Source organism: Pinus tabuliformis, chromosome Q, assembly GCF_031772625.1.
Source record: "Pinus tabuliformis cultivar Carrire ecotype Pingquan chromosome Q, CPIR1, whole genome shotgun sequence".
Taxonomy (NCBI): domain Eukaryota; kingdom Viridiplantae; phylum Streptophyta; class Pinopsida; order Pinales; family Pinaceae; genus Pinus; species Pinus tabuliformis.
In genome coordinates, this window is record NC_142296.1 from 10,966,587 (window position 1) to 10,982,901 (window position 16,315).

The 16,315-nt window shown below is 43.9% G+C and overlaps 1 protein-coding gene across 5 annotated transcripts in view; it reads left to right on the plus strand.

Annotated features, from left to right (window-relative positions):
* PTAC3 (plastid transcriptionally active 3) overlaps positions 1-16,315 on the plus strand; it is a 461,439-nt gene that overhangs the window by 138,835 nt on the left and 306,289 nt on the right. For all 5 annotated transcript variants that reach the window (XM_089383741.1, XM_089383742.1, XM_089383743.1 and 2 more), the window contains exon 5: positions 10,692-10,764. In XM_089383741.1, coding sequence (XP_089239867.1) covers positions 10,692-10,764 — 73 coding nt within the window. The remainder of the gene's footprint in view (positions 1-10,691; positions 10,765-16,315) is intronic.

Here is a 16,315-nt window from a genome sequence, read left to right on the forward strand (position 1 = left end):
ATGAGGTGGAGGATGCCCGTGCAGAGTTTTCCACTGGCACTGGTCAATTTGCAGGATATGATGTGATTAGAGACAAGGGGGCTAAGAAGCCCTATTCTTGGTGGGCAACTCATGGGGCAGCAAGCCCTCCTCTACAGTAGTTAGCCATGAGGCTCATCTCTCGTTTGACTTCATCTAGTAGTTAGCCATGAGGCTCATCTCTCATGTGACTTCATCCTCTTGTTGCGAGAGGAATTGGATCACATATGGGAATTTGTATAGTGTCAAGAAGAGTAGGCTTGAGCAGTCCAAGGAAAAGACAATGGTGTATGTGCACACCAACCTTCGTCTTATTTACAGGTAGAAGGATGATAGGTTGAAGGGAAAGACAAAGATGTGGGATGTCTTTTCTGATGAGATGGGTTTGGACAACAGTGTTGAGTTGGCATTGGCCAACTTGGATCTTAATGATTCAATGCTAGAGCCTGTCACTTTTGATGATGGTGACACTGTTGAGGGGTCATCCTCCACACTAGCAGATGCAGAGATGACATTTGATACAGAGGAGGAGGGTGCAACCGAGGAGAGTAGTGGTGACCATGATCATAACAATGATGCTGATTTTGATGATGATGATTGATGACTCATGAACTACTTACTTCCTTGAGGCTTGCAGTGGTTTTGTATTTCCTATTTCTATTTGCTGTTGGCATTGCTACTACCTATGTAACACATTCTAATTTTGATGACTTAATGAGAAAACTGCAGTTTCTTGTCTTTCTCCTATTGGATTATTGATGAATCTGTAACAATTGTATTTGTATGCATAATGTTACTTTGTAAATCTTACAAATTTTAAATTTACAATGTAGAATCTAGATCTATGTTTGAATTTGTATCATGAATGAGAATTTGTGTAAGAAATATCTAATTTTTAATATATATATATATATATCTTAATAAAATAATATATAATGTTTCTTAAAGTTTCCTGGTTTGGGGGGTCAGCGTGCCTGTGTCAGACACTTGAATCCTTGTGTCTTGCGTGTCCCATGTCCTCGTGTTAGGTGACTTAGTCAATGAGTAATGCATGCAATATATCAATAATCCCAACATTTTCAGAAATTTGCATTTAAATTAGGGTACTATCAAGATTATGACATAGTATCCCATACATTAGACATTTAGCATTGTAAAATAAAGCTTTAAAAGTACTTACCAGACAATAAGAGTATATCCATCCACCAAAACATCAAAGAGAAGCTCCAAGATAAGACAACGAAATTTCCAAACATCAAAATGCATACCAAACATCCAATTTCATCCTTCCATTGTAGGTCCAAATTTATTTTCACAAGAGAAATTGAAATCCAAGTGATAATCATATACAAATGAGGCTCATCTATTTATATGAGTCATAAGGGGTTCGATTTAGTTTAATTAGCCTAATGAGCCCCTAAAAATAACTTTGATGTGTAAAAGAAGAAATCTATTGGTGATAAGACCACCAAATAGCTCATAAGTACAAAACGAGCCATCCAAATGAGGCCAAAATTATAAAATAATGGTGCAAAGGGCCGTTGGAAGGCCAAAATAAGTCCTCCATGTGCTAAGATGAAGAGGAGGGCTCTCAAAGTGGGTGGCCCCTTGGTTTCCAAGCAAAACTTCTGTCGTGCTCCCATGTGGTTATGGGGCACAATCACTGGTCTCATGGGCCTTCAACTATATCAAACATGTCAATGTTGCATCAATAAGGGCTAGAATGATAATACAAGCCCCCCCATGTCTCCCAGGACAAGACAAAACTCCGTCTGGGCTCTGGAACAACTGCCAAGTGTATGGTGCAAGTATGTGGTTGGCTGGGCAACGTGGTCCATGTGCATCATCATCTCTGTATATTGGCGCACGAACAAGAAATACGTGGTACTGAAGAAGCCCATGGCATGGCAATAAATGCTCTGCCGTGGAGGAGGCCCATGGCTCTCAATGCTCACCCTACAAGTACCATCATGACCCATCTGGAGGGCTTGGATCTCGTATAGGGAGGCCAAAACCAAGATGAAGTGTTGAAGTTTCTAAGTCTACTTAGTTAGAAACCCTCCATGCACTTTATCTGATTTATTCTTACCTACTTGTTATTTAACTTAACAAGTTATTTATAATGTAAATACTGAAAATAAACACTAGTGCATGCTCAACATATTACAGATCAACAACTAAAGGAAACAGAAACAATCACACCATATGACACCATTATTTTTGGACTAATGTCCTCCGAAAAACGCAATGTTGGAAAACCGGTGCAACTATTTGAGGGTTTTCTTATTAAGCAATATCAGAGTACAATCTGGTTGCCGTAACTAGCCTACCCAACAGAGGATTTCCTTGGCAGTAATACCTCTCAATTTCAGACAAATCTCCTGGCTGAAACCCTAGATAATCCTTCCGGCAGCTACTTAGCGCCAATCTACCCCAGAAACCCTAGCATCAGCCTTTTCTGGACTGTGTCAGCCCCTCTCTGCCCAATGCTAGCCCTGCGTCACCATGGATGGGTTTACGTCAGCCTTAGGAGCTGGCCCCGCGTCAGCAACGCTGGACTCTCTGAGGCTCTGCGCAGCTCCCAGTTGCCTCTACGTGGCCCTACGTGAGCCCTGGCTGGCTCTGCGTCACTCTCCTCGGCTACTGCGCTGCTCTCCCTGCACTATCTCTGCCCCTCTGTCTCTCTGTACTCAATGCCCCTTCGCTGCAACTCCCAATCACTAATTCTATCTCTCTTAGCAAACCCCGCTCTAGAGAATAGAATGACTGATCACTCTAGTGTATTCTCCAAGTTGCCCTCAAGCCTCCTCTTATACTTTTCCTGTTGACATATCAACGGCCGAGATTAAGTCCCTAATCAATGGCTAAGATTAGATCTGGCTTGATCCATGTCTTTTGGACCATTCTAACACAGATTCATATTAATACACATTAATATTTTATTTTCCCTAAGTTTAGACTTAGGGACTCCATTAAAAATATTAATTATTTTAATATCTCCTGAACTGTTTAGAATCTGCCCAAACCCTTTCTGGGTATTGGAGATCTCATGTGCCCCAACCTCTCCACCAAATTTCGTGGCTAGAGCACATTTGATGCTACCCCAAATCAACACTCCCTCTTAGCGAGGATTGTGCTCTAGCAATACTCCTCACTGAGTATTACTCTGATCATCCGGCATTGGTCCCTGTGCTGATGCTGGGCTTGCTGCCCATCATTCTCTACATTGCTGTATCCTATACTGCTGCCCATGGTTCTGCCACTGCCACTGCTGCATCTGTACGACAACTCCCTTTGCATCCGTGCTGCTGCTGGTCCTTTCTCCCAGCACTGCATCCACACTACACCTCCTCTCAACATGTTGCATCGTGCTGCCCACTGTTGCACTGCAACTTAGTTACTGAGAAGTAAGTAACTGATCTCCCAATTTGACCTCTCTATTGGGCTAGAGACACCCACTGATGCTGAAGCTCCCTTTGTCGCTGACAAGTGCTCCCTCTCTGACCTCTGCGCTGCTGCAACAACTCCCCACATCTCACACCGTTGCACACCTCTCTGTGCCATCCTGCACTGTTGCAACACTCCTGTGCCTCTCGCACTACTACAGCCTGCTAGCCTCGCGCTGTCTTGGGACTCCTGCACTGTAGCTCTCTCTGCTGCTCCATCTACATCCGTCTCTACCCACATCAGCCAATCCTGCTACTCCTCTTCGGGGCTCTGTAGCAAGGTCTAATCCAAGAGGTTGGGTACCTCGAGGATCCTGCCCCTCATCGCTTGTATTCCACCGGACTACAACTTGATGTCTCCCCACTTTCGCTTAAGTGGTGCTTGTGCACTCATGGCACAGTCATCGTCTATCAAAACTTCTTTCTCTGCTCGTGCTGGCGCTGCCTTAGTCTCGGAAGACTCTCCCTTACTCTTCTTCCTTGGACACTAGGTCGCATAATGACCTAGCTCCCCACAATGGAAGCACTTGATCTTGGAGAGATCTTTCTTATTATGCTTTTCCTGCTTTCCCTCAAATGCTAGGGCAATATCTTCCTCCTCTTGTTTGACTTTGATCCCCTTGCTGCTGCTACCCATCTTCGATTGCCGTCTGATCTCTTCTTAGCGAAGAGCCACCCACATCTCATCCCAAGGTGGGAGTGTCCCTCTGCTCAATATACTCTGGACAAATACCTCCCAGTCTTCTGAGATAGCATTCAGGGATGTCCTCACCATCAACTCCTGATTCGGTGTGGCTTCTATAGCAGTCAACTGATCTCAGATCTCATTTAGTCCTCCGAGGAAGGTGTCAATTGTCTCTCCCCTCTTCATCTGATACGACCTCAACTGATTCTCAAGTAACATTCTTCTATACACAAAAGTATGCTGGTACAACTTCTTGAGGGCCTCCCACATCTCATATGCCGTTTCCTTTTCGGCAATGTGTGGTACTACATGGTTCTTGACCCCATCAAGAATGATGCTCTTGGCCCCCGCCATTGCCTCCTCGTACTTGTCGTTATCATTGGGGTCAACTGAGATAGCTATAACCTTTAAGGCGAAGTTTTTGACACGATTTTTGTCAAGTACGGATAAGATTCTGGCATTCCAGATTGCGAAGTTCGTCGCTTCGTCTAGTCTATCCTGGTCCCTTACTCGGTGTAGTGCCATGATGCTCTTTTACTTCCCTCCTGGAAGTTTTCTGTTCGACTCCTCCGAGTCTCTACTTCCCGTCTGGAAGTTCTCTTCTGGACTCCCTCTGAGTCTCGATTTCCCTCCTGGAAATCCTTCTGCCGTTGTCGAGATGCCCCCTACTCTGATCGTCTTGTGCAACCGCACCACTGATCTGGGTTCCTCGGCTAGAAACCCTCGGTAGCAACTCCCTCCTCTTGGCCTTGCTCTGTCAGGTACTGTTCTGACTACAGTACCTCACCAACTCCACTTTGCAATATTCCCACAACCTTCTAAACCCCAACAACCTGAAGGTGAGAGCTCCTAGCCTCTGCGCAATCCCAGCACCAGCAACCCGGCCTCCTCAGCCAACTGCGTCAGCCCTCCCAGCTTCTGCGTGGCTCTGCGTGAGGCTCCCTTTGCCTTCCTTAGCCTCAGCGCTGCCTCTTCCTGGCTCTCCCTTGATGACACAGGCATTGCGTCACCCTTGCCTTGTTGCTGCTCTGCTAGAAATAGCTTCTGTCACCTCGGGACAACTATTTTCTGCTGCTCTTGCTCCACTCGGCTGATGTCCTTAGTCCTCCGTTGATCTGCAATCACGCTTTGGTACCATGTTGAAGTTTCTAAGTCTTCTTAGTTAGAAACCCTCCATGCACTTTATCTGATATATTCCTACCTACTTGTTATTTAACTTAACACGTTATTTACAATGTAAATACTGAAAATAAACACTAGTGCATGCTCAAAATATTACAGATCAACAACTAAAGGAAACATAAACAAACACGCCAGATGACACCATTATTTTTGGACTAATGTCCTCAGAAAAACCCAATGTGGGAAAACCGATGCAGCGATCTGAGGGTTTTCTTATTAAGCAATATCAGAGTACAATCTGGGTGCTGAAACTGGCCTACCCAACAGAGAATTTCCTTGGCAGTAATACCTCTTAGTTTTTGACAAATCTCCTCACTGAAACCTCGAATAATCCTTCCGACAGCTACTCAGCACAAGTCTGCCCCAGAAACCCCATCGTCAACTTCTCTCTGGACTGCGTCAGCGCCTTTCTGCCTCACGCTGGTCCTACGTCACCTCGGATGGGTCTGCGTCAGCCCTGGGAGGCACTGCGTCAGCCCTCTGGACCTCTGCGTCAGCAACGCTGACCTCTCTGAGGCTTTGCGCAGCTTTCGATTGCCTCTGCATGGCCTTGCCTGAGCCCTGGTTGGCTTTATGCCACTCCCCGGCTACTGTGCTGCTCTACCGACACTATCTCTGCCTCTCTATACTCAATTCCCCTTAGCTGCAACTCCCGATCACTAATTCTATTTCTCTTAGCAAACCCCGCTCTAGAGAATAGAATGACTAATCACTCTGGTGTATTCTCCAAATGACCCTCAAGCCTTCTCTTATACTTTTCCTTTTGACATATCAACGACTGAGATTAAGTCCCTAATCAACGACTAAGATTAGATCTGGCTTGATCCATGTCTTTTGGACCATTCTAACACAGATTCATATTAATACACATTAATATTTTATTTTCCCTAAGTTTAGACTTAGGGACTCCATTAAAAATATTAATTATTTTAATATCTCCTGAACTATTTAGAGTCTGCTCAAACCCTTTGTGGGTATTGAAGATCTCATGTGCACCAACCTCTCCACCAAATTTCGTGGTTAGAGCACATCCAATGCTACCCCAAATCAACATAAAGACCCACCTGCAATCTTGTATAAGATCCAATGCGTCTCCTCACCTTCCAGTACAACGATTCATTAGAACAATTGATTAAATAAACTTGCAAATCAAGGGCCCAAGTGGACACTTCGTTGTGGCATGCCCTTGAAAGTGGGCTTTAGAATGTATACATGTCCCCAAGCTCAAGAGGGAGGTTAATAAAGGACCCTATTGGGTGGTTTCGATCTCCAAGGGAGTGATAGGTCGATGGTGCATCCGTTAAATGGCATGTGTCATGTGATAGAATGGTGGAACAAAGTGGAGTAGAAGGGAAGGCCCCAAGCCACATGCCATGGTACAAGGGTAACTATAATGAGGGAAGCTCACACATGGGTGTGTAGATTTAGGAAGGAGCAATCGTGGTACATGAGCTACCCCAACCTTTGTTTTTCCACCCTTCTTTATATGCCTTTTACCTTTTATTGATTTTTCTATCTTTTAACTACTCGGGGCTCCAGGGAATGGGAGTCCCCTTCAAGGTTGGGTAGTTCATTTCCCACTAGGGGTTGGCACAATCATGGGTTCCTTAATGATGCAGGGGGCACACATAGGGGCCCTAGGAACCAGTGCGATGGCCATACTAATAAGGGGTATGGTTCATGTTTGCCTTTTTGCCACGTGCTAAATTTTTATGTCCCGATGACCTTTTGCATTTTATGGTACATTTTCTATTGTAAGTGGCCAAATCATGCTTTTAACTTTTTTTTAGTTGCATCAACCTCCGAGGCATCGTTCTAGGTCCGACCCAAAGTGTGGAAAAGGGGGGGGAGGATAACTCCTTGTGGACTCAATGGACAAATGTGGACCCAGATGGGAAATATGTGAAAAGGGGTTATAATGAGTAGAGGGGAGTGATAAATATGGTGTCGGGAAGCAGGACCACGCAACCAAAATTGGGGTTTTCCCATGTAGCACCACTCCTAAAGCTAACAACCAATAAAGGAGATCCCACGAGACTAGGATGCAAGACTAACCACCAAGTTGGGATAAGGGATTAAGGGTACAAACCAAGCCCATTCTTTTCGCCAAATCTCCCCACTAATCCATGACCAAAAGTGTCCATGATATGCAAGCAAAAATACCCAATTACATAATGAAAAGCCATACCTTTGGGGTTGGAAGGCCCAACTTCAAACATATGATCATAACAGATGGGTGGGGACACATAATGGTCGGCTCAAGTGGTGGAGAATGGTGGCACATCGAGCTATTTGGTGGCTGTAACGGGCTGCTGGCTGCTAATTGAAGACAAATCTAGGAGAAAAATTCTCGTATAGGTGTCATCCTATGGTGGTGGGTAATGGGCCTCAGATGTTAGGAGATTCCCTTGCTCCTACATCACCCCTAGGTTCATGTAGCCAAATTCCTTATTGGATCTAAAGGACTCTGATATTGAGCCAACACTACTATCGCCCCCCTCTCTGTCAGGTATGGGACTCGGGCATTCTTGACATCATCGACTTCCAACCCTGGACTTATTCACTTAGTATCCTACATCATCAAGACCTTTGATCCAATTATATATATGTTTATGAGTTTGTCCTATTGTTGTATTTCTTCTTTACTTACTTTATCCTAGATTTAGCTTTGGCATTTTCTAGGATTTGCGTTTGCACTCCCACATTGTATTCATATTGGATGTATCCTTCATTCCTAGTTACCTACTTTTGTTGTCACTCATTGGACATTAATAAAAATATCTTATCTTATCTTATCTATTAGGTCCTTCCAACCCCCAAGGGGAGGTGGCATTTCCAAGGTCAACCTTTCAATCCATAGGTGCTCGTGTAAGTAGGTGGCCAAGTGCTATGGTTAGGCGACCAACTAATGGGAGTCCACATCCTAAGTGTATAGATGTGATAGATGGAGTACTCATAGAGGCATGCGTTACCCTTCTTGTTTTTCTTTTTCCACCCCTTTGGTGCACCTTTTACTTCTTTTAGGTAATATTTTTTATTTTGTTTTTATTTTGGTGCATAGCTCAAGGATCAAAGCTTGCTTTTTATGATATAGCATTTGTTTTACCCCTTAGGATGAGACAATTTCTTGCTCATTAGGGTTGGGACATGCAAGGGTTCCTTTTGATGAGCTAGAGCATCAAGAGTTCAAGAATTGGGTGATTGCTAATGAGGAGGGTAGAGCTCATGCTAGGTTTTTTTCCCAAGTGTTAACTTATGTCCCGCCCATCTTTTGCATTTTAACTTTTCTTTTTCTTTCATTGTGTCCATCTTATGCTTTTAATTCTTTTTGCTGCATTAACCTCTAGGGCAATGTTATCCGACCCGACTCAAAGATGTGGATAAGAGTGCCAAATCCCAATGAACCAATGACAATTAACTCGAAGAATGGAGATGATATTCAAGGAGATAATGTGTCATGGAAAATGCTAATATAAAAGGAAATATGTGCACGTTACTTCAATCCAAGTTTTCCAAGTAGTGCCCCTCCTATAACCTTAAGTCATTAGGGGACGTGCCACTGGACCAGGGCTATGAATTAATCCCCCTGGTAAGGTGAGTGAACAAGTTTACTATCAAGATCAGTCAATCATCCAGATCACTCCTTCATCCATACTAAATGCCGAAACCATTAATTAAAAGCACCCAATTGCAAAATGATCAAAGTACCTGTTGAGTGGTAGCCCACCTTTATCCAAGAGGAATGCTGGGTGGTGAGAGGTGTATGATCGGTGCAGATAGCGGAGGAACTGGCATATCATCATCAATGTGCCAATTTGTAGGGCTGCTAGCCGGTTCACTATCCAAGATAGGAGAATTTTTTTTCTCATATGGGGTTACCCATTTTGGTGAGTAACAATCCTCAAGTAAAATGTAGGTGTTGTGATGAATAATTATGGAAAGGGCAAGGGGAAAACTTCCTGTAATCACCCTGAAAGTCATATGATATGATGTATAGGTCTTATAACTTTGATCAATTTGCTTTCAAGAGAGGAATTTATGTATGGAAGCCTTTAAGAGGGAGCTTAGGATTGAGTTGCCTTTCCTCGACATTGTTTCTTACCACCTGTTTTCCTTTTACTGTAAGTGTTAATTTCATTGAACAAGTCCCTTTTTCTTTAGATATTCATGGACAAGCATGGGACTAGGGGTATTGGCCTCATAGTGATGTGGCATTGCTCAAACTTTATATTTTTGGCTTTTAACTTTATTGGCTTTCCACCTCTAGCCCTTTTGGCTTTAGTGACTTGGGCTTTCTTCCTTTAGACCTTTCTGGTGATTTTTGACAAGTCATACATGAATGGGAAAAGTGTTTTTTCTTTTTTTAAATTATTTTTATGGATGGGATGGAGTGAAAGGGTAAAATGGAAAGTGTTAAGTAAGGTCAGGATGTGGAAGATTTTACCTCAGCCAGTTTCCTAGTAGTCATGAGAGATGACGGCACTTCTAAAGGAAATTTATGTTCCTGGTGGTAGTACAAGGAGAATAATAAAACTGTAGTGTTATGAAGTATTATCGGTTCTCATTTCACTTTCATGGCATGACTTAGAATTTATAGCACTACATCTAAGTATGAAACAGATGCATGGAACATCAAATAGAGCATGCCGAAACCATAATGTACCATCCATAGGTCCATCTATTATTTGAGGAGTAAGGGTGGAGCTTTGGTATACCACAGTTGAGCTAGCACAATCACACATCTGAAGGAGAAAGTGAGGGAACTGTTTGAGTCTGGAGAATTTGAGCAAGAGAGCTCATGCAAATCAGCAACATAACACCCTAGTGAGGGTGCCTCTAAGGCAGTTACCACTTGGGGGATAACAGGTCTTGTAGGCGGTTAAAAAAAATCTGTTCTATTCTACATGGCCTTTAAAAAGGGATAATTAGGGCTTCACAGTGGAGTCTGGACTATGATGCATTCCCTTGTTCTCAATAGACTTTACCATCTTTAATGTGCAATTCAATAAAAATATAAAATATATTCTAGTGGAAGGTGGAGATTTAAAATTGAAGAATCTAAAATCTTGGTTGTGATAATTTTCTTGCCTTTCTTTCTTCATATTATCCTAAACGTATCAAAACTTATGGGGTCGTCTTTTCAGAAGGGTTTTAGTGTTTATGCAATTATATTATGGCTTGACATGTGTGTTTATAATTAGTTAGTCTAAGGTAAATACTTTCATCCAAGCTTATGTTGTCATTATGATGTTAGTGTTGTTGTACTTTTTTTCAATAAAATTGTTAATTAGGATGCAAGTATTCTTACATGCCATTGTTAAAAGTGGTGGTAGTATATCATTGACTTGGGAATTTTGCAGATTTTATGAAACCAGACACAGAGACTTACAATTGGGTTATTCAGGCACACACAAGAGCAAGTTCTGGTGATAGGTTAGTTTCCTGTAAAATTTTATTTCTATTTTTTTAAATTCGAGGCCCCATATAAAAGGATAAATGCAATACTTTCATATGAAGCAAGTACATATGTGGGCGATTTAGTTTCAGATTTCCTAGGAATATATCAATTCTATTTAAAGTCTGAACTATATATCAAACAAATTTTTCTCGAGGAAAACTCCATAATTAGACTTGTTCATGATTTTTTATGAGACTAGGAGATTTGTCACATTTAATAGTATTACGTCCATGTTGCAACTCAAACTGTCACGTAAGAGGAAAAGTCCTAACCCTAGCAGGATAGCCAAGGACCAACTATCAGAAAAGCCACCTACTATCACCTCGGAGGCCTTGTCTTTTACTTAAAGGCTAAGAAAGGGGCTTCCTAACCTAAGAGAGTTTTTCCAAGGGTTAAATTTAGCTAAGTCATGTAGTAAGAGGGGATGCTCTTCTAGCTAGGCTTGACCAAGGCAATTTGATAACCATTCTCAAAATATAGGAAGTGCTTATGTGACGTATATCAAATTACCAACGTGAACAAGCTCGGAAGTGTTTAACTTAGGTCAAGAAGTGCTTATCCAAATTATACATGGAAATTGGAAAATGTCTTGCACAAATTAATTCGTGTGTCATGAAACTAACCTGAAGGTGCCATTCTGTTTTAGGCTAGCTGAATCATAACCAAATAATACCATTCCATGCCACTGTACTTATGAGAGCAGATTGCAATTCAAGAAAATGATATTATGAGATTAAGGAAAACTATTGATTCACATGTCTTGAAATGTGAATTTGTATCTAGTGGTTCAACAACATTCATTAAGATAATCAAGACCAACATAAGTCATCTGTGTAAGCAGTGAAAAGGCTTAATAGGCACTATTACCCACCACCAGTGGGTGACCCTTATAGGAGAATTTTTTTTCTTGGATTTGTCTTCAGCTAGCAGCCAGCAGCTCCTTGCAGCTGGCTGATAGCTTGATGTGCCACTATCCTCCACCACCTCAGCTAGTCATTGTGTGCCCTCGCTCATCTGTTATGATCGTATGTTTGAAGGTGGGCCATCCAACTCCAAAGATATGCCTTTTCATTATGTAATTGGGTGTTTATGCTTGCTTTTCTTGGGCACGTCTGGGCATGGATTAGTGGGGGGATTCGGCACAAAGCACGGGCTTTGACTGTACTCTTGTTCTCTTACCTCAACTTGGGGGATAATATTGTATCCTAGTCCACTGGGATCTCCTCTACAGGCTACTAGCTTTAGGAGTGGCACTACATGGAAAACCCTGATTTTGGTTGTGTGGTCCTGCTTCCTGACACCTTATATCTTACTCCCCTCTGCTCATTGCAACCCCTTTTCACATTTTCCTCATTTGGGTCCACATTTGTCATTGGGTCCACAAGGTGGTAGTCTTCCCCTCCCCTTGTCCACTCTTTGGGTTGGGCCTGGAATGATGCCCTAGAGGTTGATGCAACTAAAAAGAAAGTTAAAAGCATAATATGGCCACATACAACAAGAAATGTACCACAAAATGGAAAAGATGGCTGGGACAAAAGAATTTAGTGCGTGGACAAAAGCGAAATATGAACTCTAGCCCTTATCATTATGGGTATCACCCTGGTTGCTAGGGTGCCTATGAGTGCCCCCTACATCATTAAGGAACCCATGATTGTCCAACCGCTGGTGGGCGATGAACTACCCAACCTTAAGGGGGTATTCATTGCTACATCTTACACATCATGCTCTCATCCCTTTGAGCCCCAAGCAGTGAAAAGAAGAAACATCAGTAAAAGGCGAAAGATATATGAAGAAAGGTGGAAAAACAAAGGCTGAGGTAACTCATATACCACAATTGCTCCCTCTGGGTCTCCCTCAACATTGCTACCCTTGTACCATGGCATGTGGCTTGGAGCCTTCCCTCTTTCCCCACTCTGTTCCATCATTATTTCACATGATACTTGCCATTTGATGGATATATCATGGACCTGCCATTCCCTTAGAGGTTGAAACCACCTAATAGGGTCCATCATTAACCTCTCTTATCAAGGAAGGTAATGCGTGTTCAAAGGCCATTTGGAAGGGCATGCCACTATGAAGTGTCCACTTCTGACCTTGATTAGCAAGCTTATTTACTCAATTTCACTAATGAATTATTGTATTGGAAGGTAAGGAGACACATTAGCTCTTATACAGGATTGCAGGTGGGTCTTCATCTTGGACTTGGTCTCCCTATATGGGATCCAAGCCCTTCAGGGAGCCATAATGGGACTTGTAGCGTGAGCTTTGAGAGTTATGGGCCTCTAGCATTGTAGAGCATTGATTGCCACACTATGGGCCTCTTCAACACCACCACACTGCTTGTTCATGCCCCGACCATACAAAGATGATGATGCACTTGGACCATGTTGCCTAACCGACCACACATTGCATTCGACACTTGGTAGTTGATCCAAGGCCCAAAGGAGGTCTTGTCTTTTCCAGGGAGACATGGGAGGGCATGTGTCATCTTCTAGCCCTCATTGATGGAGCATCGACATGATCTTGAGCCATTTGGAGACCCATGAGACCATTTGGAGCCCACAAAGCCCAAATTGGGGTTTTGAGATGTTTTGCAGCATTTGGATGGCATCCCACTGTTATCCATTGATTTTGAGGCCCTCACTCTCACTTTTTGGCGCATGAGGCCTCAACGCTTCCCTTCTAGGCCTCCACATCAGGCAAGTGTGGTCTCTTACCCACCATGTTTTGTGTGATATCCCTAGGAGAATTTATTTCTCCATGATAGTCCTCAGCCGACAACCAATTAGCTCGTTGTGCCATTTTTCCGCCACATGAGCCAGTGATGTGGGTCGTCACCCATCTGTCATGATCATATGTTTGAAGGTGGGCCTCCCGAACCTAAAGGTATGCCTTGTTATTTGGTAATTGAGTATCGTAGTTTGCTTATCATGGACACTTCTGGGCATGGATTAATGGGGGGATTCAAAGGTTTGTGCTCTTGTCCCCTAGACCCCATTTGGGTATTAACCTTGGATTCTAGTCCCGTGGGATCTCTTTTACTGACCATTTGGCTTTAGGGATGGTACTACATGGGAAACCCTGATTTTGGTTGCATGGTCACCCTCCCTCATCCACATATATTGCCCCCTTTCCACTCATTATAACCCCATTCATAATTTCTCCCACCTGGGTCCACATTCCTCAACTGGGTCCACATAGGGCTAGCTCTTGACTTTCCCTGCCCACACCTTGGGCCAAACCCGAAATGATGCTCCATGTTGAAGTTTCTAAGTTTACTTAGTTAGAAACCCTCCATGCACTTTATCTGATTTATTCCTACCTACTTGTTATTTTTCTTAACAAGTTATTTACAATGTAAATACTGAAAATAAACACTAGTGCATGCTCAACATATTACAGATCAACAACTAAAAGAAATAGAAACAAACACGCCATATGACACCATTATTTTTGGACTAATGTCCTCGAAAAGACCCAATGTGGGAAAACTGATGCAGCGATCTGAGGGTTTCTTATTAAGCAATATCAAAGTACAATCTGGGTGCCGAAACTGGCCTACCCAACAGAGAATTTCCTTGGCAGTAATACCTCTTAGTTTTTGACAAATCTCCTGGCTGAAACCTCGGATAATCCTTCTGACAGCTACTCAGCACAAATCTGCCCCAGAAACCCCATCGTCAACTTCTCTCTGGACTGCGTCAGCCCCTTTCTACCTCACGCTGGTCCTGCGTCACCCCGGATGGGTCTGCGTTAGGCCTGGGAGGCCCTGCGTCTGCCCTCTGGCCCTCTGCGTCAGCAACGCTGACCTCTCTGAGGCTCTGCGTAGCTCTCGACTGCCTCTGCGTGGCCCTACGTGAGCCCTAGTAGGCTCTCCATCACTCTCCTTAGCTACTGCACTGCTCTCTTGGTACTATCTCCGCCTCTCTATCTCTCTGTACTCAAGTGTCCCTGAGCTGCATCTCTGAATCAATAATTCTATCTCTCTTAGAAAACCCCGCTGTAGAGAGAAGTTGCATCGTGTTGCCCAGTGCTGCATTGTAACTCAGTTACTGAGAAGTAAGTAACTGATCTCCCAATCTAACCTCTCTGTTGGGCTAGAGACACCCGTGACCCACTGATGCTGAAGCTCCCTCTGCTGCTGACAAGTGCTCCCTCTCTGACCTCTGCGCTGCTGCAACAACTCCCTGCATCTCGCACCGTTGCACACCTCTTTGTGCCATCCTGCACTGGTGCAACACTCTTGTGCTTCTCGCACTGCTGCAGCTTGCTAGCCTTGCGCTGTCTCGGGATTCCTGCACTGTAGCTCTCTTTGCTGCTCCATCCGCATCTGTCGCTACCTGACTCAGCCAGTCTTGCTACTCCTCTTCGGGTCTCCCGTAGCAAGGTCTAATCCAAGAGGCTGGGTACCTCGAGGATCTTGCCCCTCATCGCCTGTAGCTCTCTTTGTTGCTCCATCCGCATCTGTGTCTACCCGACTCAGCTAGTCCTACTACTCTTCTTCGGGTCTCCCGTAGCAAGGTCTAATCCAAGAGGCTGGGTACCTCGAGGATCTTGCCCTTCATCGACTGTAGTCCGCCTGACCACAACTCGATGTCTCCCCACTTCCGCTCAAGTGGTGCGTGTGCACTCATGGCACAGTCATCGTCTGTCAAAGCTTCCTTCTCTGCTTGTGCTGGCGCTGCCTTAGTCTCGGAAGACTCTCTTTTACTCCTCTTCCTTGGACACTAGGTTGCATAATGACCCAACTCCCCACAGTGGAAGCACTTGTTCTTGGAGAGATCTTTCTTCTTCCACTTCTCTTGCTTTCCCTCAGATGCTAGGGCCACATCTTCCTCCTCTTGCTTGACTTTGATTCCCTTGCTGTTGCTACCCGTCTTCGACTGTCGTCTGATCTCTTCCTGGTGAAGAGCTGCCCACATCTCGTCCTAAGGTGGAAGTGTCCCTTTGCCCAATATACTCTAGACAAATACTTCCCAGTCTTTTGAGACAGCATTCAGGGCTGTCCTCACCATCAGCTCCTGATTCGGTGTTGGCCCTATAGTAGTCAACTGATCTCGGATCTCATTCAGTCATTCGAGGAAGGTGTCAATTAGTTCTCCCTTCTTCATCTGATACGACCTCAACTGATTCTCAAGCAACATTCTTTTCTGCACAAAAGTATGCTGGTACAACTTCTTGAGAGCCTCCCATATCTCAAATGCCGTTTCCTTCTCGGCTAGGTGTGGTACTACATGATCCTTGACCCCATCAAAGATAATGCTCTTGGCCCTCGTATCGCCTCCTTGTACCTGTCATTATCATTGGGGTCGACTAGGATAGCTATTACCTTCAAGGCGAAGTTATTGACACGATTCCTGTCAAGTACGGATAAGATCTGGCCTTCCAGACTGCGAAGTTCGATGCTCCATCCAGTCTATCCTGGTCTCTTACTCCGTGTAGTGCCATGATGCTCCTCAACTTCCCTCCTGGAAGTTCTCTGTTCGACTCCTCTGAGTCTCTACTTCCCGTTTGGAAGTTCTCTTC